Source organism: Canis lupus, chromosome 21 (assembly GCF_003254725.2).
Source record: "Canis lupus dingo isolate Sandy chromosome 21, ASM325472v2, whole genome shotgun sequence".
NCBI lineage: Eukaryota > Metazoa > Chordata > Mammalia > Carnivora > Canidae > Canis > Canis lupus.
Genome location: NC_064263.1, coordinates 36,258,007 through 36,279,694, shown reverse-complemented (window position 1 = coordinate 36,279,694; position 21,688 = coordinate 36,258,007). Strand labels below are relative to the sequence as shown.

General features: G+C 46.2%; 1 protein-coding gene across 9 annotated transcripts in view; it reads right to left on the bottom strand.

Annotated features, from left to right (window-relative positions):
* Positions 1-21,688, bottom strand: part of TEAD1 (TEA domain transcription factor 1) — a 269,130-nt gene that overhangs the window by 171,257 nt on the left and 76,185 nt on the right. For all 9 annotated transcript variants that reach the window (XM_025459518.3, XM_025459522.3, XM_049099154.1 and 6 more), the window contains exon 2: positions 10,189-10,445. In XM_025459518.3, the coding sequence (XP_025315303.1) occupies positions 10,189-10,345 (157 nt within the window). In that variant the 5' untranslated portion in view covers positions 10,346-10,445. The remainder of the gene's footprint in view (positions 1-10,188; positions 10,446-21,688) is intronic.

Below are 21,688 nucleotides of genomic sequence, written 5' to 3'. Positions count from 1 at the left end.
AAAACATAAATAATCCAATTGGACAATGGACAAAGGATATGAACAGACATTTCACCAAAGAGAATATACAGATGGCAAAAAAGCACATGAAAAAATTTTCAAAACCATTAGTCATCGGGGAAATGCAAATCAAAACCACACGAGAGATCACCACACACCTATGAGAATAGCTAAAGTCAGCAACAGTACAACACCAAATGCTGGTGAGGATGCAGACAACTTAGCTCATAGAAGAAAACATGAAATGGTACAATTGGTCTGGAAAAGAGGTGACTAGTTAAAAAAAAAAAATCCAGAAAGGCACAACTACCACTCCTGGTCATTCTGTCCCACAAAATGAAAATTAATGTTCACACACAAAACTGTACATAAACGGTGACAGCAGCTTCATCTGTAATAACCAATAACTAGAACCAGTTCATACGCCCTGAAACACACATAGCACAGAATACACTCAACAATAAAAAGGAACGAGCTATTGATACACACCAACAACTGTGGTGGATCTCCAGGGATTTTTTTGCTGAAAGGAAAAAACCAATCCCAAAAGGTTATATCCAGTACCGTTCCATCATATAACATGTTTGAAGTTTGAAATGGCAACTGAAGACTGATGAATGGTTGTCAGGAGTTAAATGCGGGGGGCCTGGGAGGGGGACAGGATAGAGTTAGGCGTGGCCATAAAAGGGCGACCCCAGATGGGACACCTGGGTGGCTCAGCTAGCTGAGCAACCAACTTGATTGCAGCTCAGGTCATGATCTCGGGGTGGTGAGATCCAGCCTATGGAGCCTGCTTGGGAGTCTCTCTCCCCCTCCCTACTCTCTTTAAAAAAAGAAAAAGGGGAACCCCAAGGATCCTCGTGGTGTTGGGATCGGTCAGAATCCTCACTCTGGTAATGGATACTCTAACCTACACGTATATTAACACCGTACAGGAGGTAATACACCCACACACACACCACATACACAAAAACAAGCGAGAATGGGGAAACCTGAATGAGATCAATGGATTTTCACAGTGAATTACATATCAACATTAATATCCCGCTTGTGATAGGATATAATAGTTTTGCAAAATGTAACCACTGGGGGGAAATGCACAAAATGTACAAAGGATTGCTGTACTATTTCCTACAATAGCAGTGAATTTACAATGATCTCAATACAAATTTCAATTAAAAAAAGAAAATGAGGCTCTCCAGGTTTTCTTAGGGTCCCCTGCCAATGCTGGGCAACAATTTTACTGACGCCATCCCCCCCATCACCCCCCAACAGCATCTTTACTTGCTCTAGTTTTCAAGAGCCCACAACCCACCTCAGCTCACACGGCCTTACTCCCCATCCGCAGAACCCAACCATCAGGCCCTCCCTCCCTGGCCCCTCCACCTATCTGGTCCTGCCACAGTGGCTCCAGTGAAAGAAGCCCTGTCCCCTTTAAAGTCACTTTTGTCTCATCTGATAGGTCTTCACACCTTATCCATTTTTCTCCCCCGTAACCAACGGCCTCTCCCTTGTCCTAAGGGAAGTCTCCCCTGAACTGTTCACGTCCTTCAAGATACCATCTCATGGCTCTTCCTATGTGTGGCCAAACCTCTCCAAAGACTGGCCCATGGGATGTTCCATCCGAGTACAGAGGAGACATAAACTGAATAATGTTGTTTACTTCCTGTACCTAAACCTTGTAAGGACTGTTTCAAGCGCTGGTCTCATTTTCTGCTCATTTCTCTCTTTCACCCACTCTACAAATGTGCTCCTGTCCTCCGGGCCCCAGGCTGTAGCCTCCTAGCCCTGTGGCTCTCAGGCTGGCTGATGATCCAGATTACCCAGAGAGCTTTTAAAAAATGTAGATTCCCAGACTGTATACTCCCAGAGGTTCTGATTCAATCTGTCTGAGTCAGTTTTTGTTTTCTTTTCTTTTTAAGCTTCTCTAGTGCTTCTGCTGCTGCTGGTCAGGCTGGGAACCACCGATGGGTCTCCCTTTTTCTTAAAAAGGCAATCTCTTCATTGTCCCACTGCTCCAGGCACCTCATTTAAAATCCATGCCAGCTTCAGCGTGATCCCTGTGAGACTGCACCTCGCAGGACGTTCCTACCACTCTCGAAGCTTCAGAAGCCACTTCCCTGATGGTGAGCCCCCAGACAGCCTTGCTGGCCACCCATGACCAAACCCAACTCCTCATTCTTCTCCGCTCTACAAACCTGCTCCTCCTGTCTCCACTCCCCACTTCATCTTCTGGCACCCCCCCACCCCCACCCCGGCTCCCGATGCAGGATCCTGAAATCATTGCACTCCTTCTCTTTCACAAATCCCATTGGGTCAGCCAGTCCTGTTGGTTCCACGTCTGAAACTTCTCCGCCCACACTGCCAACACCTGGTTCAGGCCTCTTCCTCTCCCCCTGAGCTCCTGCAATAGTCATCGAGCTTGCCTACATGCCTGCAGAGCTGGCTTCAGTAAAACACAGGCTGAGTCACATCATCTCTCCAGGAAAAATGTAATGGCTTCCTTTTGTCCTCAGAATGAGCACCAGACACCATGGCGTGGCATTCAAGGGCCTCCATGACGCAGAGGCAGCCCACATTTCCAGGCTTGCCCACCACCACCCTCCTGGATACGCCCTTGTTTCTTTTATTATTATTATTTATTCATGAGAGACACACACACATAGAGAGAGACAGACAGACAGGCAGGCAGAGGGAGAAGCAGGCCCCATGCAGGGAGCCCGATGTGGGACTCGATCCCGGGTCTCCAGGATCACGCCTTGGGCCAAAGGCGGCGCTAAACCGCTGAGCCACCCAGGCTGCCCTACACCCTCATTTCTAAGAGCACCAGAGCTATGCTCTTTCAGGGTCCTGTGCCTTTACCACACTGTCCACTTAGACCTGAATGCCCTTCCCTTCTCGCTCTTCCCACAATAGCAAGTCAGAACCTAGGCTCCAGACATCACCTCCTGTGGTGCAGCAATCCTAGAGCCATGCACAAATAAATACGCATCTTCCTGCAGAGAAGAGCCACAACCTTCTACAGATCCTCAAAGGGGCCGAGAATCCAAAGTAAGTGAAAAACAAACATGAAGTAGCCTCTTCCCAAAGTTAGCTCAGAGAAGTCTGCCTCTCGATTCTTTCATTCTTCTGCATTCTCAAGTAGAGACACGTGCATTCCCCAGTCATGAATAATCACACTTTCCGTTGCCCTACCACTAAGCCATGGATAGCTCTAAGCACAGAATATACTTCCTCCCTATCACTAGGTACAGTTGACCCTCGAACAACACAGGGGTTGGGGGCACCAACCTCCTGCAGAGTCAAAAGTCCGAGAATAACTTTCGACTTCCCCAAAACTTAACTACTAATAACCAGTTGGCTGGAAACCTTACCAACAACCAATGGTCAATGAACACAAATTTTGTCTATGTATTGTATACTGTAGTCTTACAATAAAGTAAGATAAATTATTTTTTTAAATCATCAGGAAGAGAAAATACATTTACAGTACTGTACTATATTTTAAAAAACAAAACCTGCATCAAAGCAGATCGGCACATTTCAAACTCATGTTGTTTAAGGATCAACTGTAGTTAATTGTATAAACTGGCTTGGTGGGACACCTGGGTGGCTCAGTAGCTGAGCACCTGCCTTTGGCCCAGGGAGTGATCTTGGAGTCCTAGGATCGAGTCCCACGTCGAGCTCCCGACATGGAGCCTGCTTCTCTCTCTCTGCCTGTCTCTGCCTCTCTCTCTCCTGTGTCTCTCGTGAATAAATAAATAAAATCTTTAAAAAATTTTTTAAAAACTAACTGGCTTGGTTTCAGGTGATTGCTCTACCACTCATTGTGTGACCTTGAGCAATCAACTTGACCTTGGGCCTCAGCTTCCTCAGCTGTAAAATGGGGATATTCATAGTACCTACAACGTTGGGTTGTCATGAGGAATAAACAAGACAACATGTTCTAAACAAAAAGATAGTGTCTAGCTCACAATAACTGGTCACATGGGTCAGCTTTGTTAAAGATTTTAGATCTGCTGTCCCCATTCACAAAGCACAGTGCTGGCCTAAAATAAATGAGTTACGAATCCAGGTCTTCCTGAATCCCGGGGCTCATCCACTGCGTGGCAAAGCTGTTAGAAAGCATAACTTAGTAATAGTTCAACATTCTTTTCCTTTTTCTCCCTTATGACCAATCCTTGAGCCTTCCTAATTAGCTACTTTTTACCCAGATTGCACAAAGGCTCACACACCTTGTACATAAACCTTTGCATGCCCCCCACACACATTAAACTTCCCAATCAAAATGCCAATGACGCTGGCTTTGCTATTCTCAAAAGAATCAAATTATTTCGAAAGCCCCCATTACTCATTTGTTCTGAGGAGTCCAGAACTAACCCTCATTCTAGGACTGTGCCTACTGGACAGGAATCCTTCCTACCTCTTCAACTAACATCTGTCAACATGCAACAAAAACCAGGGTTTCTTCTTTCTAGGAAGACCATTATATATACAAACATCTTTCTGCTTTCTCCCCTTTTTCCTAGCCAGTGCCCCTCCAGGAGAGGCCCTGTGGTCTCAGGATTACTCACCAACTTTTCTTTGTTTGAACCGATAATTCTGAAAAGCACATATATGGCAACCATTACTGATATACCTTCTATATCTGACAAGACAGACGGGATGGGGTCCTTGCCTTATGGGGCTTATAGTCTGTTCGAGGGACACAGTTCCTTGTGCTTCACACTTGCAGCCAATCCACTTGAAATAATATCCCAAATTACAGGTTAAACAGAAAGACGACATCAAAGATGCCACATGATGTCCAGATGCAGAAAAACAAGTTCACCTGGGGGCCTCATGCGTCACTTTTCCAAGTGGCCTGGAGATCCCACAGGGCTTGAGTTTTATAGCCATTTCCACATCAGGGCCTCTGGGGCCTCTAGATCTAGGCCAACTTCCTGGTCTTGAAAAGGGATACTTCTTCTTTCCCAAGCAGTTTTCTGAACCAGGGGCAACCTGGGGACCACGGATTTCCATCTTTGCCTGCCTAACTCATGTTCTCCTGTCCCTGCTTGTGTGGGCCCATGTTCATGGCCCCTGCCACCCCCTTACTACTACAGCCCCCTTCCCTCCTGTCAGTGCTTCTAAGAAGTAGCAGAAGGGCCCTTCCAAGTCCAGTGTTTCCCCCAGCTGGCAGGGTTCAGATTGGCAACTGGAGAGAACTGGCCCAGAGACATCTTCCTTCTCATCCCCCCAAACCTATCCAGTCCTCAAAGCTCCTGTCTCCAGGGCTAACTAGTAGGCCTGGCATCCCAGCAAGAAAGGGGCCATCCCTGGAGCTGTCCCTAGGCAAGGACCTTGATGACATTTGCTCATAAAAGGAGAAAACCACTGCCCCACAACTGCTCTGGCCAGGCCTCCTGTAGGATCCCAAGGCACCAGAATCTTCCAGACAGCTTCCTGGCCACCATCAGGGCCAGCCTTGTGATCTAGGATCCTCCCTGCTGCGTTATTTGAGAAGCTTTCTTCCTGCCAGCATTGGGCCAGGTGCCCTGGACACTGGTGGCCAAGAACAGGCTTCAAAAGGCTAAGTGGAAGGTGACCATCTTCAAAGGGCCCTCAGACTTCCCAGAAAGCTCTGGCACACAGCCCTGACCTCAGGTCAGTTTCCTGCAAATGAACTTGGTGACGGCTCCATGAGGGCAGGGACCGTGTCTGTCTGGTTCACTGCTGCATCCCCGACAACCCCTAGCACGGGGCAGGAATACAGGCGGTGCTCAATACGGATTTGTCAAATTAACATCTAATGACCTCTATCAAGGAAGGAGTGAAGGTGAGTGGAAGAGACGCCAGATTTGGGGGTCAGACAGATGTGGATTGGAATCCTTCCAGCTATAACCTTAGAGGACTCCTGGGCATGCTCTTCTACACAGCGGGGATTAGAATCCCCACCTCAAAATGCTGCTGTGAGCGGTAGATGGAAATCACATGTGAAGCCTGTAGCCCAGCTCAAGGCAGAGAGCACTCTGTTTCCAGTTCAGAGACACCTCTTCAGCTCTCACTCGATGTGGGACACTGTCCCAACAGGGTAGGGGGAGTCCCAGATCACAACTCCTTTATTTTATCTCTTACAACAATCCCGTGAATCAGAAATCTATTTAAATCCCTTTTGTGGTTGTGGAAATAAAGGCACGAGGAGAAAAAGCAACTTTCCCAGAGTCTGATATCCAGAAGTGGCAGGGCCAAGCCTCCTAGCAATTCCAAAGTCCAACATTTTAAGAGCTACACTTTGCTGTCTCTAAAGCTGTTGGGTCAAGGAATGTTTGCTTCTGTCTCTACCCTGGTTTGATTACGGGAGACACTTGACCACACTGCTGGACTAGGGTTTTCAGCTGCAAAACAAAAATGCATCCGGTAGTCCAGCGGTTCACGGCTTTGTCTAAAACGAATGGCCTGTCCCCGTGAAATTCAATCTCAGACAAGTTTGCTGATCAAAAACTTCTCTCTCATCCTGTCCCTGCTATCTCTTCTCCAACTATCTAATTGAAAAAGAGACACACAACTATGTCAAAATAGGAAAAAGGAAAGAAAGCAGAAAGAGCCTGGGCTTGCACGCCCTCAGGAACAGGGAAGTCTCACTCTCCTAACTATCCCTAAGGACAGCTGCCCACACAGAGGGGCCCGGAAGAACTAGTCTGTCCACATGGAGGCCAACCACATCGAGTCTCATGCATCCAAGCAGCAGAGAGAGAACTGAGCCATCTCCTCTAATGCCCCAAACCTCCTCATACTGAGAGCTTTCCGTATTTCGCCTCCATAAGACTGCATTTGCCCTACTCCAACCACAGAGGAAATGTCATTACCAAAATAAATCAGCGCTGCACTTGACCTTGCTTCTCAACTGGCTCAGGATTAGTCACATCACAATGCACTCTACAAATGCTCAGAAATAGCAGAAAAACCCCCTCATGTCAAAAACCCTTGGTATTTCACTAAAAGGCATTAAATTATTTTGATTTTACTCCATGGAATCTAAAATGCTCTCAGTGTTTTCATTTTCAAAATGCTGAAAAGAAAAAATACGCTCTTAGGACCTTAGGAATCTCCAACTCCTGGTTCATGGATGGTAAGATGGGGAGCAGGCCAGAAGTCAAGGAACAGTAGCTCTGGCCCCACATGTTCACTGACTCAGTCCCCAAGTGGCAGAGGCTTCCCTGTGGAGGCTCTAGAGGCAAACTTCTCTCAACCCTCAAAGTCATAGGCAGGTCAGGAGCAGCCCAGACATCTGGGCCAGTTCTCCTAAGGGCCTAGTCTTCAGCTCCCAAATCCCTGCTAACCACCATGGTTCCCTCTCAAATTAACAGTAGGAGCACAATTCCTCCACGGTGGCCAATGAGATGGGGTTGAGGGTGGGTGTTCTCTACCCAAGGCATCTGCTTGGAGATGGCAAGGCTTGAAAGTCCCTGCAGCGCATGCATTTCCTGCATGCCTCCATCTGCACACATGACCCTGCAGTTGTAATCCCTAGTGGTGCTTGCTCAAGAGACCACCCTATTTTCAGCCAGGTTGGTCATTAACACGGTAAGTCAATGGAATGCAGACTAAAGGGGAAAAAAAGAATCCATATTATTAATAACAAGTGCTCTGATGGGACACCTGGGTGACTCAGTGGATGAGCATCTGCCTTCCGCTCAGGGTGTGATCCCAGAGTCCTGGGATCAAGTCCCATATCGGCTTCCCCGCAGGGAGGCTGCTTCTCCCTCTGCCTGAGTCTCTGCTCCTCTCTATCTCTCATGAATAAATAAATAAAATCATTAAAAAAAAAAGTGCTCTGAGGACGCACTCAGAATCTGGTTATCATGGGTACTAAAGACATACACCCACAACCAGCACTGCATCTGTCACCATACTGGTCACTCTTATGGAGGTACAAGTCACAAAACAACAGTAATCACAGAACGTACAGGTCCCAAGGACCCACAGACATCAACTACTTGACTCTCTTTCTCTTCAGGGGAGAAAACAGAGACGCAGGCCAGGGGTGAAGACTGTCCACTGTTGGTAAAGGATTCAAAGCCAAAGCTTTTCAGTTAGCTTTCCATATTTAACCCAGTGCCTCTGACACACAATGACCCACATGAGCTCTTACACACTTAGTGGCACACCAAAAAAAAAAAAAAAAAAAAAAAATTTATTTCTATGATGGTCTTCTAAGGCAGACTGGCTAAATCCAGCACGGCTGCTTCCTAAAAAAGTAAAATCAACAGAGAAGAAAATGGAACTGGAGTTGACAAAATTAACCTTTGCTTTGAATTAAGTTCCCAGCCCAAAACCTAAGGTGAAAGCGCCTTTCTGGTGTTCCCTGTGAGAGGTGAGGGGCAGTGGTCACTCCCGACCAGGATGTCCGACGCTAGGCCACTATTTCAGATTACAGTTTCTGGGCAACAAATGGGAGTTGTACAAGGAAGAGCAACCTGAAGCCACCTTCACAACTACTAGTAAAATCAGCTTCAAAGAAGGCTCCAAGATTAAAGTACTTTCCTTTGCCTTTAGAATGGGTGGAGGGGGGGTGTTTGCATTTTTTTTTTGCATTTTTAGATAAGAAGATAAGAACTTGCAAGCACAGAGCCAGGCTGAGAAAGGGGAGCCCAGCAAAGATACACACACACACACACACACACACACACTCAGAGGCCCTGAAACTTTGTGCCCACAGCAGCTGCCATGTTTCACCCTGAGTCCATTTCACGAATGGACACGAAGAAGCTTCTCTGGCAGCAAAGGATCACATGAGAGCATAAGACAAATGAAGACTTGAGCGCTCTCTCTTTCTCTCTCTCTCTCTCTCTCTCTCTCTCTCTCTCTCTCTCTCTCTCTCTCGTGTGTGTATGTGTGTGTGTGTGTGTGTGTGTGTGTGTGTATGTGTGTGGCACTGACAGGCTGGATACTCTAATGCTGCAGAAGGCAAAATTTCCCTTGTTTCCATTACATCATCCAAGTTAGAGCAGGGGAGGGCGGGGAACACAGCTGGTAGCAGCTGCACCACCATCTGCTTTCTCCGTGGCCGCGTGTGCTAGTTTGAGCAGCAGCCTCCTACAGCTCCTGACTGAGGAGGCGCAGTATTAAAGGTACAACACCCTATTATGGAAAACCTTCCAAATTATTTAGAAATAAATCTCTTCTGCGATAAGTTAACAACCTCAGGCAGGTTGCTGAGCCAGTTCTCTTTGAGTTTCGGGTATTTGTTTGCATCTCTTTAGACTCCGCTACGGTGCAAACTCTTTCAACTCAACGTGCTCAATTAGACAAGCAGAACGTACAAGCAACCACCTGCCATCTGCTTCCCAAAAGGTAAGCAGCCAAAAAGTACATGTCTGCAGCTGGAAGCATTTACGGAAGGAGCAGGGGGGTATAGTCAAACCCAGCACACAAGCCCCCCCGGCCTGGCGGATGGCTACCTGCTGCTGCCTTGGGTGTCCCAGGCCATTTTGTTAACCAGTCTTGTCTTCTGGGGCACACACGAAGCTTCCTTTGAAACACACTGCGAGGCATCCCCTTGTAGAAGGGGAGACTGGTGAGACCCTGGGGGTTAACACCACGTCTGGCCACTCAACTGCAAACATGCAACAAAGTGGGAAAGTGGTGGTTTGAAAGTTTGATCAAGCTACACACGTCTCATCTGGCCTACATGGGGTTGTGTTTAAAAAACAAAAGTGCTGGCTGTTAGACAATGAGTGATTTTCATATATAAACATCTATATTGCTAGCTCTTTTGGTGGTAGTGGAGGGGGGGAAATCAAGAGATTTGTCGGCATGATGCCCCATTTCCATGTGGCACCAGTCAATTACCAGCTAAGAGCTGAGAGGCCCCCCATGAGATGGGGCATGTGCTCTGAAGAACTAGCCCCACCCGTGGGTTTTTGCATATGCCACCGCAACTATATCCCCACCTGGACCCTGGGAGCCTTTGCTATAATCCTGTTGAGCATGAAGAAGGACAAGAAAACCTCACTGAATGATTTAACAATGATCTTTTAGTGACTCTTCAGGTTGGTTGAGATTCAGCCCCTTGGATGGCCAACTAAAATTCTACAAAGATCATTCAACCCAATACAATGATGGGATTTCAGAAGGCTAGCCGCAATCATCCCTTATGGCAAAAGCACATCGTAGCATCTCAAAGGAGCATTCCAGATCGCTTACCATACATCTTGCCTTCATCTGATAAGATGATTTTCCTCCTCCCACATGGTGGGTAGATAGCCAAGGCCTCCTGAAAGCTCTGCTCAATGTCGGGGCTCCAGACCCCCTCTGCATCATTGTCGATTGGCTTATCCGCAGAGTCGCTCATTCTTTCCATGTTTTCGGCAGGGCTCTCACTGCCGCTCCAGCTGCTGGGCTCAATTTTGGCGGTTGGATTTTCCAAGCCGAAGCCTGGAGCCCTTTTCAAGAAAATAAACCTAAGAGAGAAATGAAAAGATAGTGTAAGGACAAGGTAATGGCCAACAATACTGCTCTTACTAGTTCTATTACCGATCTTTCAGTCACCAGCTTTGCTTGGAGAAGAACTCCTAGTGGAGAGTACAGAATTTTGGGATGGATCTAAGTGGCTTTTGTCATTTACCTATCACATTAAACACGCATACACAAATGCAACGGCAGGCAGAAACTGGACCATCTTCACAGATGTGAGGATGGTCCTCACTTGGGGTTACGCGTTCACAGTGAATGCTGCAAAACCCCTGACTAGATGCCTACCATCTACCAAAGAGCACTTTGCTCAAGGATAACCAAATGTCCACAGCAAAACAAGTTGTTTGAAAGAAAATAAAGTAGGAAACAAAAGATGTCGTCTACCCTACCATGGCAATAGGCACGATAACTCGAAAACGTCAAGCCACCCTATTTGTCATGGAGAGCACCAAAATGCAAGATGGTAGCAGGATGGTAGGAGGAGGAGATTGTGTTGTTATCACAAAAACTCGTTTCACTAAAACAGTGATGCCAACTGCCCTGGATCTGCTCCTCGATAGCATTTTTCAGCGGGGCTTCTGCCCCATACAGTCGGGCCACTTTGCCATTCCAGCTTCTAGATCATAAACCTTGGAGCAGGGATCCCTGGGTGGCGCAGCGGTTTGGCACCTGCCTTTGGCCCAGGGCGTGATCCTGAAGACCCGGGATCGAATCCCACGTCGGGCTCCCGGTGCATGGAGCCTGCTTCTCCCTCTGCCTGTGTCTCTGCCTCTCTCTCTCTGTGTGTGTGTGTGACTATCATAAATAAATAAAAATTAAAAAAAAAAAACAAACAAACAAACCTTGGAGCAGGAACCAAGTTGTCCCCAGTCCTGCCTTCCCTGAAAGCACTACAAGTGGCCAGCACATTTGCAGAAATGGGTTACACCTACATGGGGCACTTCATCTGGTCGCCTACTTGGAATTTCTGATCACATGAAAACCGTAGGGAGTCTTTCATTTATTTTTCTGTAGCACCGAAGATTACAGAACCAAAAGAAATTTTTCTCAAAGATTTATTCCCCTTAAATTATGCATGTAACCTATGGTCATAAGGGGATAAGCTTTCCAAACAAATGTCAAACCGGCACAAACACCGATGTGAAAATGATCTAATCCAGTACCCCCCTGCTGTCCGCACACTAACATATCAATATTCCTTTGTTGAAAAGGCATCAGATCATTAATTCAAAGGCTTCCCCAAAAAGGGAGAAGAAATGCTCCTGGGGATGGATCGAAGAGGGGAGGCACCAGGCCTGAGTGGGGAGGGCTCAGTGTAACCACCATCCTACCCGCTGCCCCACGGCACGTCCACACAGCATTACAACAGAGGCGGCCAGAAGGGAAGCAGATGCTGGCAGCCCCACGAGGCTGGGGGTGGGGGGCGGGGGGCGGGGGGGGGGGGGGACTGCTAGGTGTTCCAGGGCCATCACCTGAGAGCAAGCAACCTGTCTTCTTTCCTTCTCTCTCCCAACTGTATCCCTTTCACCTGCACTCCCCCAGCTGCGTATATCAACAGATCCCAGGTGCAGAAACTCAAGCGCACGTGAACATGACACAATTAATGGCGTAACCAGTGGGTGCTTTTGGCTTCGTACTCTGACAGTTTTTTGGATCTAGCAGCACCTAGATAAAAGAAACCCTCAGGTCGTCTGCTTTTTAATGCTGCCATTGATCTATCATTCAAAGAACTTGTCAGCAAAATATTTACTGCCTCTTACTGACACATGTACATTAACACGGGACTTTTAAAACTGCCAAACGTTGAGGTATAAATTAATGCCAACAAGAAAGGGTTTTGTGATTAACCTGTGGATGAACTCCATGATGTCTCCAGTGTGGGTCTTTTGAATTCTCAAATTATTACATTTTTTGCTGGGATTTAGGAGTCTCACAAAAATTCAGGCTGAACTGTACTATTATACCCGACGGTCTGTTCCACCTCCAAAGCGGTTTATGGGAAAAAGTATGAGAATATGAGAAAACGCTTTGAGGTGGTGGCTAATCCACCTTCTCCCTCTCCACCCAACCCAAAAACATGACAAAACAAAACAAATGGCACATACAAAAACACAGGCCTGTCCCTGAGCTCTGGGCAGTACACAGCAGAATGAATTCACTGCGGGGAGCCACATTTTAGGGTGAACAGTGGATGTGCCCAGCACACAACTGCTACATTAGAGGGATAGAATCCAGGACACTGAGGCCCAGCGGAGGGACTGGGGGATCTTTATTTGCCTAAGAAGAACACTACCATATAAGTGAGAGCCTCAGTCTCCAGACAAAAACACACCAGCACCCCCAGATCCTATCTGCACTTGAACATCACCAATGGTTAAGGAACACAAAACCTTCCTAATACCACTTCCTTTGTAACTGCATGCTGAAATTTTTTTTTATCTAGAAGGCTAAAACCCATGTCCCAGTTAACTTCTTGGAGGTCTATTCATCCCTTGTGGGAATAAATACAACCGCCTCCCCCCAACACCTACTTAGTTATGACAGGAACAGCCCCCAAGCCCGATTGTGTTCCACACTAGACATAATTCACATCATCCCTCTGCCCAGCCCTCAAAAATGCATCTCAGTTTGTCCACAACCCTCCATAAATGACACTTAGAGGTGGACCTATGATCCATAAAACCTCCAAGCTCCCAACTGCTGTTCCTGAAATTCCTCTATTGTGCAACCAGCTTAGGGTGTAAAAACACGAGTTTATATTTATTCCTATTAAATTCCATTATTTTTACCCTTAGGCCATGACTCAAAGCTGGTTAAGATCTTTCTGAATCATTAATTGCCAAGCTTAGTGTCCCTAGACATTGAACAACTTCTAAGAGGTGTCACATGGAGGAGGGTGTACACTCATTCTGTAGAAGTTTCAAAGAAGATTCTGACTCAACATCTGGAAAAATTTCCAGCTAGTTGAACTTCCACAAGGGGTGAAGTGCCGTAAAGACAGGTAGCAGAGGGGATCCCTGGGTGGTGCAGCGGTTTGGCACCTGCCTTTGGCCCGGGGCGTGATCCTGGAGACCCGGGATCGAGTCCCACGTCGGCCTCCCTGCATGGAGCCTGCTTCTCCCTCTGCCTGTGTCTCTGCCTCTCTGTCTCTCTGTGTGACTATCATGAATAAATAAATAAAATCTTTAAAAAAAAAAAAAAAAGACAGGTAGCAGAGTCTTGCAGACTTCAAGTTATCTCTAAAGCTAAAAATCACTAGTCCTTGGCTACGGAATGCAATCTTAGCTAGCATTAACTGATCCAGCCATTTAGTAAATACAGGCACTGTTCTAACTGCTCTCATGTTTTTATTCATTTACTGCAAAGGGAAGAACTCTGTGTCCAGGCTCTTGCAATTTGGTCAACTAGAGCTCAGCAGGATGGAATTACCTACTCTGGCCAAGGGCCAGAACATAGCCTCAGTAGCTACCACACATATAATCCACAGAGTTATACAGGCCCTTGGTTTTACAACCCAATTGTAAGATGAGGCCCTGTATGGGCAGAGAGTTTCCGATCACAAGACTGGGGCTGGCTGAGAAAAGCTCCTCGTACTGGATACCAAAATAACCATTCTGGCATTCTATCCCTCAGGTCCCTTCCAGCCCAGCTCAAAATCCACCTCTCATCCTGGAAACGTGTATCCAGTGGCTCTGAGAGTATCAGCCACATGGTAGGAATATTGTAAAAATGTGTGGAATGGGTAAACTATCACCCAATCTACCTGGCTCCTGAATGTATAGCAACAAGCACCCGCTTATTACCAATAACAAGATCTAATCAAACGTGAGGAGCACAGAATATCTGTGCCTGCAGAGCTAACATCCTTACCTCCTCATACATCCTTTGAGCAAGGAAGTCAACTTTCACTCAATGCAGTAAATGAAGAAGAGCACAGTATTGGGGGCCGGGGGTGGCAGGGGGAGGGAGCATGTGCTATTAAGACTCAACCTGACTTAGCTTCCAAACCTGGTTGACCCACTAGCCTTGACACCCAGGCTAAATTAGTTTATCTCGTAAAAGCTCAGGTTTTAACTTACAAATGGAGATAAATTCAATCCCAACACAGGAAAGCCATTAACTGGTAGAGGAACTCTCCCCTCACAGGACGGCCACAGAGATTTAGTGAGATACTATTGAGTACCATTAGTCCCTATGTGCCTCAGTTCCCATCATTAACACTTTCCTAAAGTCTCATTTTTTCCTAAATTCTCCTTGGCTACATTATAATAAGTTCCAGAAAGAAATGTTATCCATGACCCAAATATTCCTGTTAACTGCCCCAACAGCAGTACATTCCCTAAATGGATCGTTCTTTCACAATTACCCACTGACACTTGAAGAAGGGTGACATGATTACAGTAAAATGACATCATATGTCTATTTGTCCAATACACACTTTAATATGAAAGTCTGGGGGAAGAAGGAAGAGAGACAGTCAAACGTAGGTGCTTCTGACACCAATTCCATTCAAGGGACGAATTCACAAGGGGTGTGACACAGGGCACAGGAATCTGCTGCTCCCTTCATCTTAATTCCTGTGGGTCTCTCATAATGGAAACATCTCACCCACTTATATGTGATTTAAGAGCTCTTAAATAAGAGGGTTAGGTTTAACTAACCCTCTTGATTAATGAAATGCCACTGAACATGAGGGTCACAAAAAATCCATACAGCTTCTTTTAGCCAATGTCTCAGCAGTCTATGAGGCAACCAGAAAAGGGCTGGACTAGGCGTCAGGACTCTGTTTCTGCCTGTGTAGGCCAGGACCACAGGGCACTTGTCGACCCCCATGTACCTCAGTTTCTATCATTAACACTGAAGGGGGCCAACTAAGTCATTCATCATCACCTTGCATTCCCATACACTCTACCTACCTAGAATAAAATTTAGTAAGCTGATTTGTTGTTGCACCCCATCCACACCCCAGTCTCCTTGAGGGCAGGGACCACTGTATCCCCCAGTGCTAGTGGGCTACCTGGAATGATATTTAATGAAAGAAAGAATGAACCAACAACCAGATGGTGTGAACATTCTCTGATGTCAATGTGAGTGAACTTCTCACTTGAGCTTTCCATGAGAAGGGCAAGAGTTTCAGGCCCTTTCCCATCCCTCACCCTGACTCTGGTCAAGGTTCTAATGAGAAAAGCCCCAAAGAAAGTCACCAAATTAGGAAGATGGAAGAGGACAGACAAGCCAAGCACAGTTTAAATAACCAAGAGTTGGCTATCTGATCCAATTTCTTATTTATTAATCACAATTACAACCATCAGTTGTTCTGTGTTAAAGACACAAACATGGGGGCGCCTAGGTAGCTCAGTTAGTTAAGCACCTGAAGTCATGATCTCAAGGTCACAGGATCAAGCCCTGTCAGCCTCCTTGCTCAGGTAGAAGTCTGCTGGAGAGTCCCTCTCTCCCTCTCCCTCTGCTCCAACCACCCCATGTGTGCATGCGCACTCTCAAATAAATAAATCTTGAAAAGATAAAGACACAAATATTTTGGGTCCTCTAGCAGCTAAGTTTCTGCTTTGACGAACAAACATTATTTCAAGTGGAATGGTAATTTTTGAGATGCAGTACTTTACCTTCTCTCTTTTCTTTGGGCCCCTAAAGAGGATCGAATCAGAAGATGACAGCTGTTAAGAGTAAGCGAGGCAGAGTGGCAAGGGTGTGAAGGCCAGAAGCCAAAGAAGTGGCCAAGGAAAAAATGTCAAGAGGTGAAAAATGGTAACAAAGCAAATTTGAGTGGGTAGGTGAATGAAAAAGGCAACATAGGTCGTGACATTGAAAGGAAAACTGAGAAAGATTTCTACAAGCTCAGAAGAATGTGGACATAGGCAATGGCAGGAACCCATTTAAAGAATCACATGGTTGAAATAATATTTGTAGTAAACAACTCAACCAAGCATTCGCTGACTCTAAGGTTACTATGATCTTAGGGAAAGCCAAATGTTTATTAGAAAAAAAGGTGCCTTCCAATAAAAAGACTAGGAAAAATGATGCTTTGCTTCCAAAGTGAACTGTGTACATCAAATCCAACCTTCTCCCAATAAACCATGTTTTCAACCACAATGCCAAATGTTTATTAGAAAAAAAGGTGCCTTCCAATAAAAAGACTAGGAAAAATGATGCTTTGCTTCCAAAGTGAACTGGTACATCAAATTCAACCTTCTCCCAATAAACCATGTTTTCAACCACAATGCCAGAAGCTTTCACCTACAGCATCTTGAATCACTGCACTACTCTCATTGGGTATCATCTCCACCTTATGAGATCCAGAGATCTAAATAAGTTGACAAGTCATATACTACACAAAATTGGAAACCAGGAGTCATTTCGTCAGCTAGAATGCACCTTCCATGGGAATAGCAGACTCAAGTACACTCTCACTAGACAGTGAGCTGGAGGCTGGATTTCAAAGGGAGAGAATGTAGGCAGTGCCGAATGCTCAGCTCTGTCTACAACTGACACCCTCAAGCACAGTCTAATTAATTCTTAATGAATAGTGATGATACTGACTCACCTCCCCGGGTAGTTGGGAGGAATGTCAGGCACTAATGATGGTTCGTTGCTTTTGCATATGTAAAGCAGGGCAAATTATGAGTTCCCTATCATTTCAGACACTAGCCAAACCTGCCAATAAGTATCCTGAGAAATACAGGACTGACTTTATGGCCTGGATTTTGGAGGGAGCCTCCAGAGAAACAGAACCGCAGAACGTAAGTAAGTCACTGTCAGCGCAGAATGTTCAGGGAATGCCAACACCAAGAACTGAGGCCACGTCTGCCATAAAGCTGGTAGCAGTCAGTGAGCCTTGGTGTCATAAATCCCAACTGCCAACAGGTTCTAGTTTCAGCAGGAAGGAGTGGATAATTACTTCTTCTCATTTTCAAAAATCACTTCCTTATCAACAGGATCCATCAACAAGCCAACACCTCTTCACCAAGACCCCGATGCTGAGCACCCTGTCAGAGGACTTTGGCATTACCTCCTGAGATTCCTGATTAATACTCTTGCTCCATTAGCCCTAGGTACTAGCCCAGGTGTCAGTCATTCAAGAAAGGCTTTGATTGATTTCATGCTATGTAGCTCTGTATTATCAGCCTTTAGGGGAATCACCTTCCCCATCCTCTTAAGGAATCTGTTAGCCACTGAGAACAGAAATCTGTGCCTCTTCCTTTCCCCCACCATCACCAGCAGTCAATCTTATCACTACTCTGTTTCATCTGAAGACACCTTTAAAACAAGGAGGCCACAGACTGAGGGCCAGTCTATCCAATCTGATCATTCCAAAGTGAAGACCTGATGTCAAGACAGTGCATGCATTTGGGAAGCATAAGCTGGATGGCCTGACCTGCATGCAGCCTGGGTCACAAATCCTCAGGAGGTGGACTACTTAACACATTTCAAAGCCAGAAACAAAACTTACTTTCCTGCTCCAAGAGGAAAAAAACATGCCACAAGAGTTAGCATAAGTAGCTGTCAGTGAGCATACAAAAGAAAAACTCATAGGACCTTTCCCAGGGTCACAGAAACCCCCAAAACTAACCCCTCAATCCCAGGTCTGTAGAGTGAACATACATTTAATGTAGACTCACAGGGACCCCTGGATAGCTCAGCAGTTGAGCATCTGCCTTCGGCTCAGGGCCTAATCTAGGGTCTAGGGACCGAGTCCCACATCAGGCCCCCTTGCAAAAAGCCTACTTCTCCCTCTGCCTGTGTCTCTGCCTCTCCTCTCTGTCTCTCTCATGAATAAATATTTTTTTAAAAAGGTAGACTCACCAATTATAATGCTTATTTAAAACAAAGAAAACAAACACCATGAAAAGACTACTCCTTAATCACTAAGTTACAGATAATGTTACTTTCTCAGTTGAGAGGTTCACCATCGGATTATCATGATGCCTTTTTGTTTTAGAGGACGGTGAGCATGAATCTAAAAATCAAAAGTAGACAGTTTATATTTTAAAAGACACTAAGATGGCAGGGAAATACACTGTGCTTGGCCAAGCCCTAAGACAAACATTTCAAAAGGGTCCATTTCAACCCCCTACCAGGGAGGAGTGCCTACAAATGAGCCTCATATAATCAGAGGGTTGTTCCCTGGGTGGGAAGTCTGTAGGTCATGACTGGGGTGTCATCCTTCTTACAAAAGGCCATGGGGACTCACTCAATGTTACACAGCTTGTTGCCAGCCAACTTAATGATATGTTGGCTCTGGGCTGACTCCGAGTCTCAACAGCTGACCTGCCCAGATGCAGTTTCTCTGGCTGATGTGGAGTTCTAATTCTATTGCATCAGGAACTGTCCACACACAGAAATGGTCCCAGGCCACCTTCTCCAGCTCCTATGACTTACGGTGCTTCTCTCAGTCTGGCCATGCCCATGTCTACCCTGGATTATTTACACAGCATGCAAGGAGACAGAAGCAATAGGTAAATCCATGGTTCACTTCTGATTGGCTCATAAGTCAATCAACACGAACTACTGAAGCAAGCTGGCATTTTGAAGTGCTGAACTGTAAAGTCCAAGCTCTGCTCCTGTTCATGTACTGGGTACACTGGCATTCAAGTGCTGCCGAGAGATCCAACAGACCCACATGAATCTCATCAGCACTTCCATTAGAAGATCCAAAATCAGGGCGCCTGGGTGGCTTACAGTTGGTTAAATATCTGACTCCTGATTTCAGCTCAGGTCATGATATCGGCGGTCCTGAGATTGAGCCCCATGCATCAGGTTGAGCATGGAGCCTGATAAGGATAGCCCCTCCTCCTGCTTGCATGCCCTCTCTCTCTCTCCCCTTAAGTAAATAAATCTTTAAAGAAGAAGATGATGATCCAAAATCTAGGCTCCAGTGTGTCGAGAAGAAAAACTACTCCTTCCTGTCACCTTCAGGTAACCAAGGACACAATTCATCACAATGCATTTTGTTCCTTTCCAGCCTCTCAACCATCAAAAATCACGATATCACTTTTTTGTGTGGGTGATGGGTCTGGCCATTTCTAAGGGATGTAAGCATACAGATCCTCATCCTAGATCATTCATGAGTATCTTCAGTCCCAAAACATGATCCTTAAACTCCCTGGAAACAGAAATTGAGCCCCTGAGCCCTCTAGGACCTCGGACAGTGGCAGGTGGCATTAGAAGACTGGATAAAAGTGAACAGGACCGAACAGCAGCTACCACCAATCTTTCTGATTCCATACGTACCTTAGAGAAAAAATCTATTCCAGGGGCTCTCGATAAATCGCTTTTACTAGAATTATGCTTTTATGTGATGCCATCAGCAAAGAACCATCCCATGAATTAGTCACTGGATTCACTCCAAGAAGTTGGGAGATGGCCTTCATCACATTTCACAGAGTGCTCTTTACAAAGATCCCAAAGGAAAGTTCGATAACAAGACACCATGTGTTTTTTTTTTACCCTGTGGTCAACTGACTGGGCCTTGGCTTGACTCACTGGCCGCTAAGTGCGCCGAGCCACACTGGCAAGCCCTTAGAGAAAGCACGGAGGTTATTCTGGTCAGCAAGTTTGATTTCATTCCCACACCCACTTTAGATCCCTACCTCCACCTCCATTCCCTTCCTTCTTGCGTTTCACTCCTTTTAACTTATGCTATTCTACAGCCTCGCAAGCTGCCTTAAATTCATTCTGAAACGGGGGCACCCGGGTGGCTCAGTGGTTGAGCGTCTCCCTTTGGCTCAGGTCGTGATCCCTGAGTCCCAGGATCGAGTCCCCACAGGCAGCCTGCTTCTCCCTCTGCCTACATCTCTGCCTCTCTCTCTCTGTCCCTCATGAATACATAAATAAAATCTTTTAAAAAAATAAAAATTCATTCTGAAACAAAAGAGAGTAGAAGCACACGGGAAATCATTCCTGTTTTCTAATAATCCACTCCCAATGTCTGCCACCACATTCCCGGCACTAGACAAATGGAGAGAAACAAATCTGCCCCCTCCCTGCCCTCAAGGAGCAGCCTTGCAGCCGGGAGGACAGATACTGAAGTTCATTATCTCTCCTCTGGGAAGCCTTCCCTCTCCCCTCCCTCCATTTTCTGCAGGAAGCACCATTGCTCACCAGGACAAAAGTTACCACCCTTGCTGCACAGGAACGATGTCGGACTCCTCTACAGATCTGCGAGATATTCAAGGCTTAGGTCCTAGCCTTCATTTATTTCCCTCTCTTTGGCATTTAACAGAATGCCTGGCACCCAGCCATCACTCCCCCAAAATGATGACTGAGTGGATGTCAAAAAAAAAAAAAAAAATGTATCCATGGGTGGATAAATGATTGAGCAAGTCAGTGAATACAGGACATCAGACGAGGAATGGCCATGGTGCTGTCGGAGCATATAGACATGGGAGTTGATCCTGCCTCTTGGGTCAACAAAAGCCTCACAGGAGGGGAGGAGGTTCAGGCAGGCCTTGAAGCCTCAGGACTTACCAGGCCCATTACAAGGACTCAGGGGGCCCTGTTGGGAGAAGAGTGTCTGCGCATGTGATGTGCCAATGAAAGCACAAAGCAAGAAAGCAGAAATGTTGGAACAGAGCTTAAAAAAAAAGTAAGCTGAGCGGGATCACACACAGGGCCCCTCACACACCACCACAAAAGCTCGGGGCCGTCTCATACCACGGCCAAAAAGAGAACACCAGCAACGCCAGGAGAGCGCCAGCAGCTCCTGAAGGGGTGTGTGCATCTCTCTGGGAGCATAAAGGATGAAGAACAGGTAATTTTTTAGGTTTGAAATCAGAGTTTTTTAATCAAAAGTATTTTCAGTGTGGTCCAAGGCCAGAACAGTCCTCCAGGTGAAGGCCAGTGTGACAACAGGACACATTCCTCAAGCATTCCAAGTGATAAAGATGTTGTTGTTGTTGTTGTTGTTAAGATTTTATTTATTTATTCATGAGGGACACAGAGAGAGAGGCAGAGACACAGGCAGAGGGAGAAGCAGGCCCCATGCAGGGAGCCCAATGCGGAGCTCAATCCCAGGACTTCAGGATCACGCCCTGAGCCAAAGGCAGACGCTCAACCACTGAGCCACTCAGATGTCCCAATAAAGAGGTTTTAAAGGCAGTGTATACAGGTGTGTTTTTAAACAGGCCAGAGGTGCCAGATGAACTCCGCTCAGTACCCTGTCACCCAGCTCTTCGATTACTGCTCCCTATCTTATTCCCCTGGTCCGCTGTGT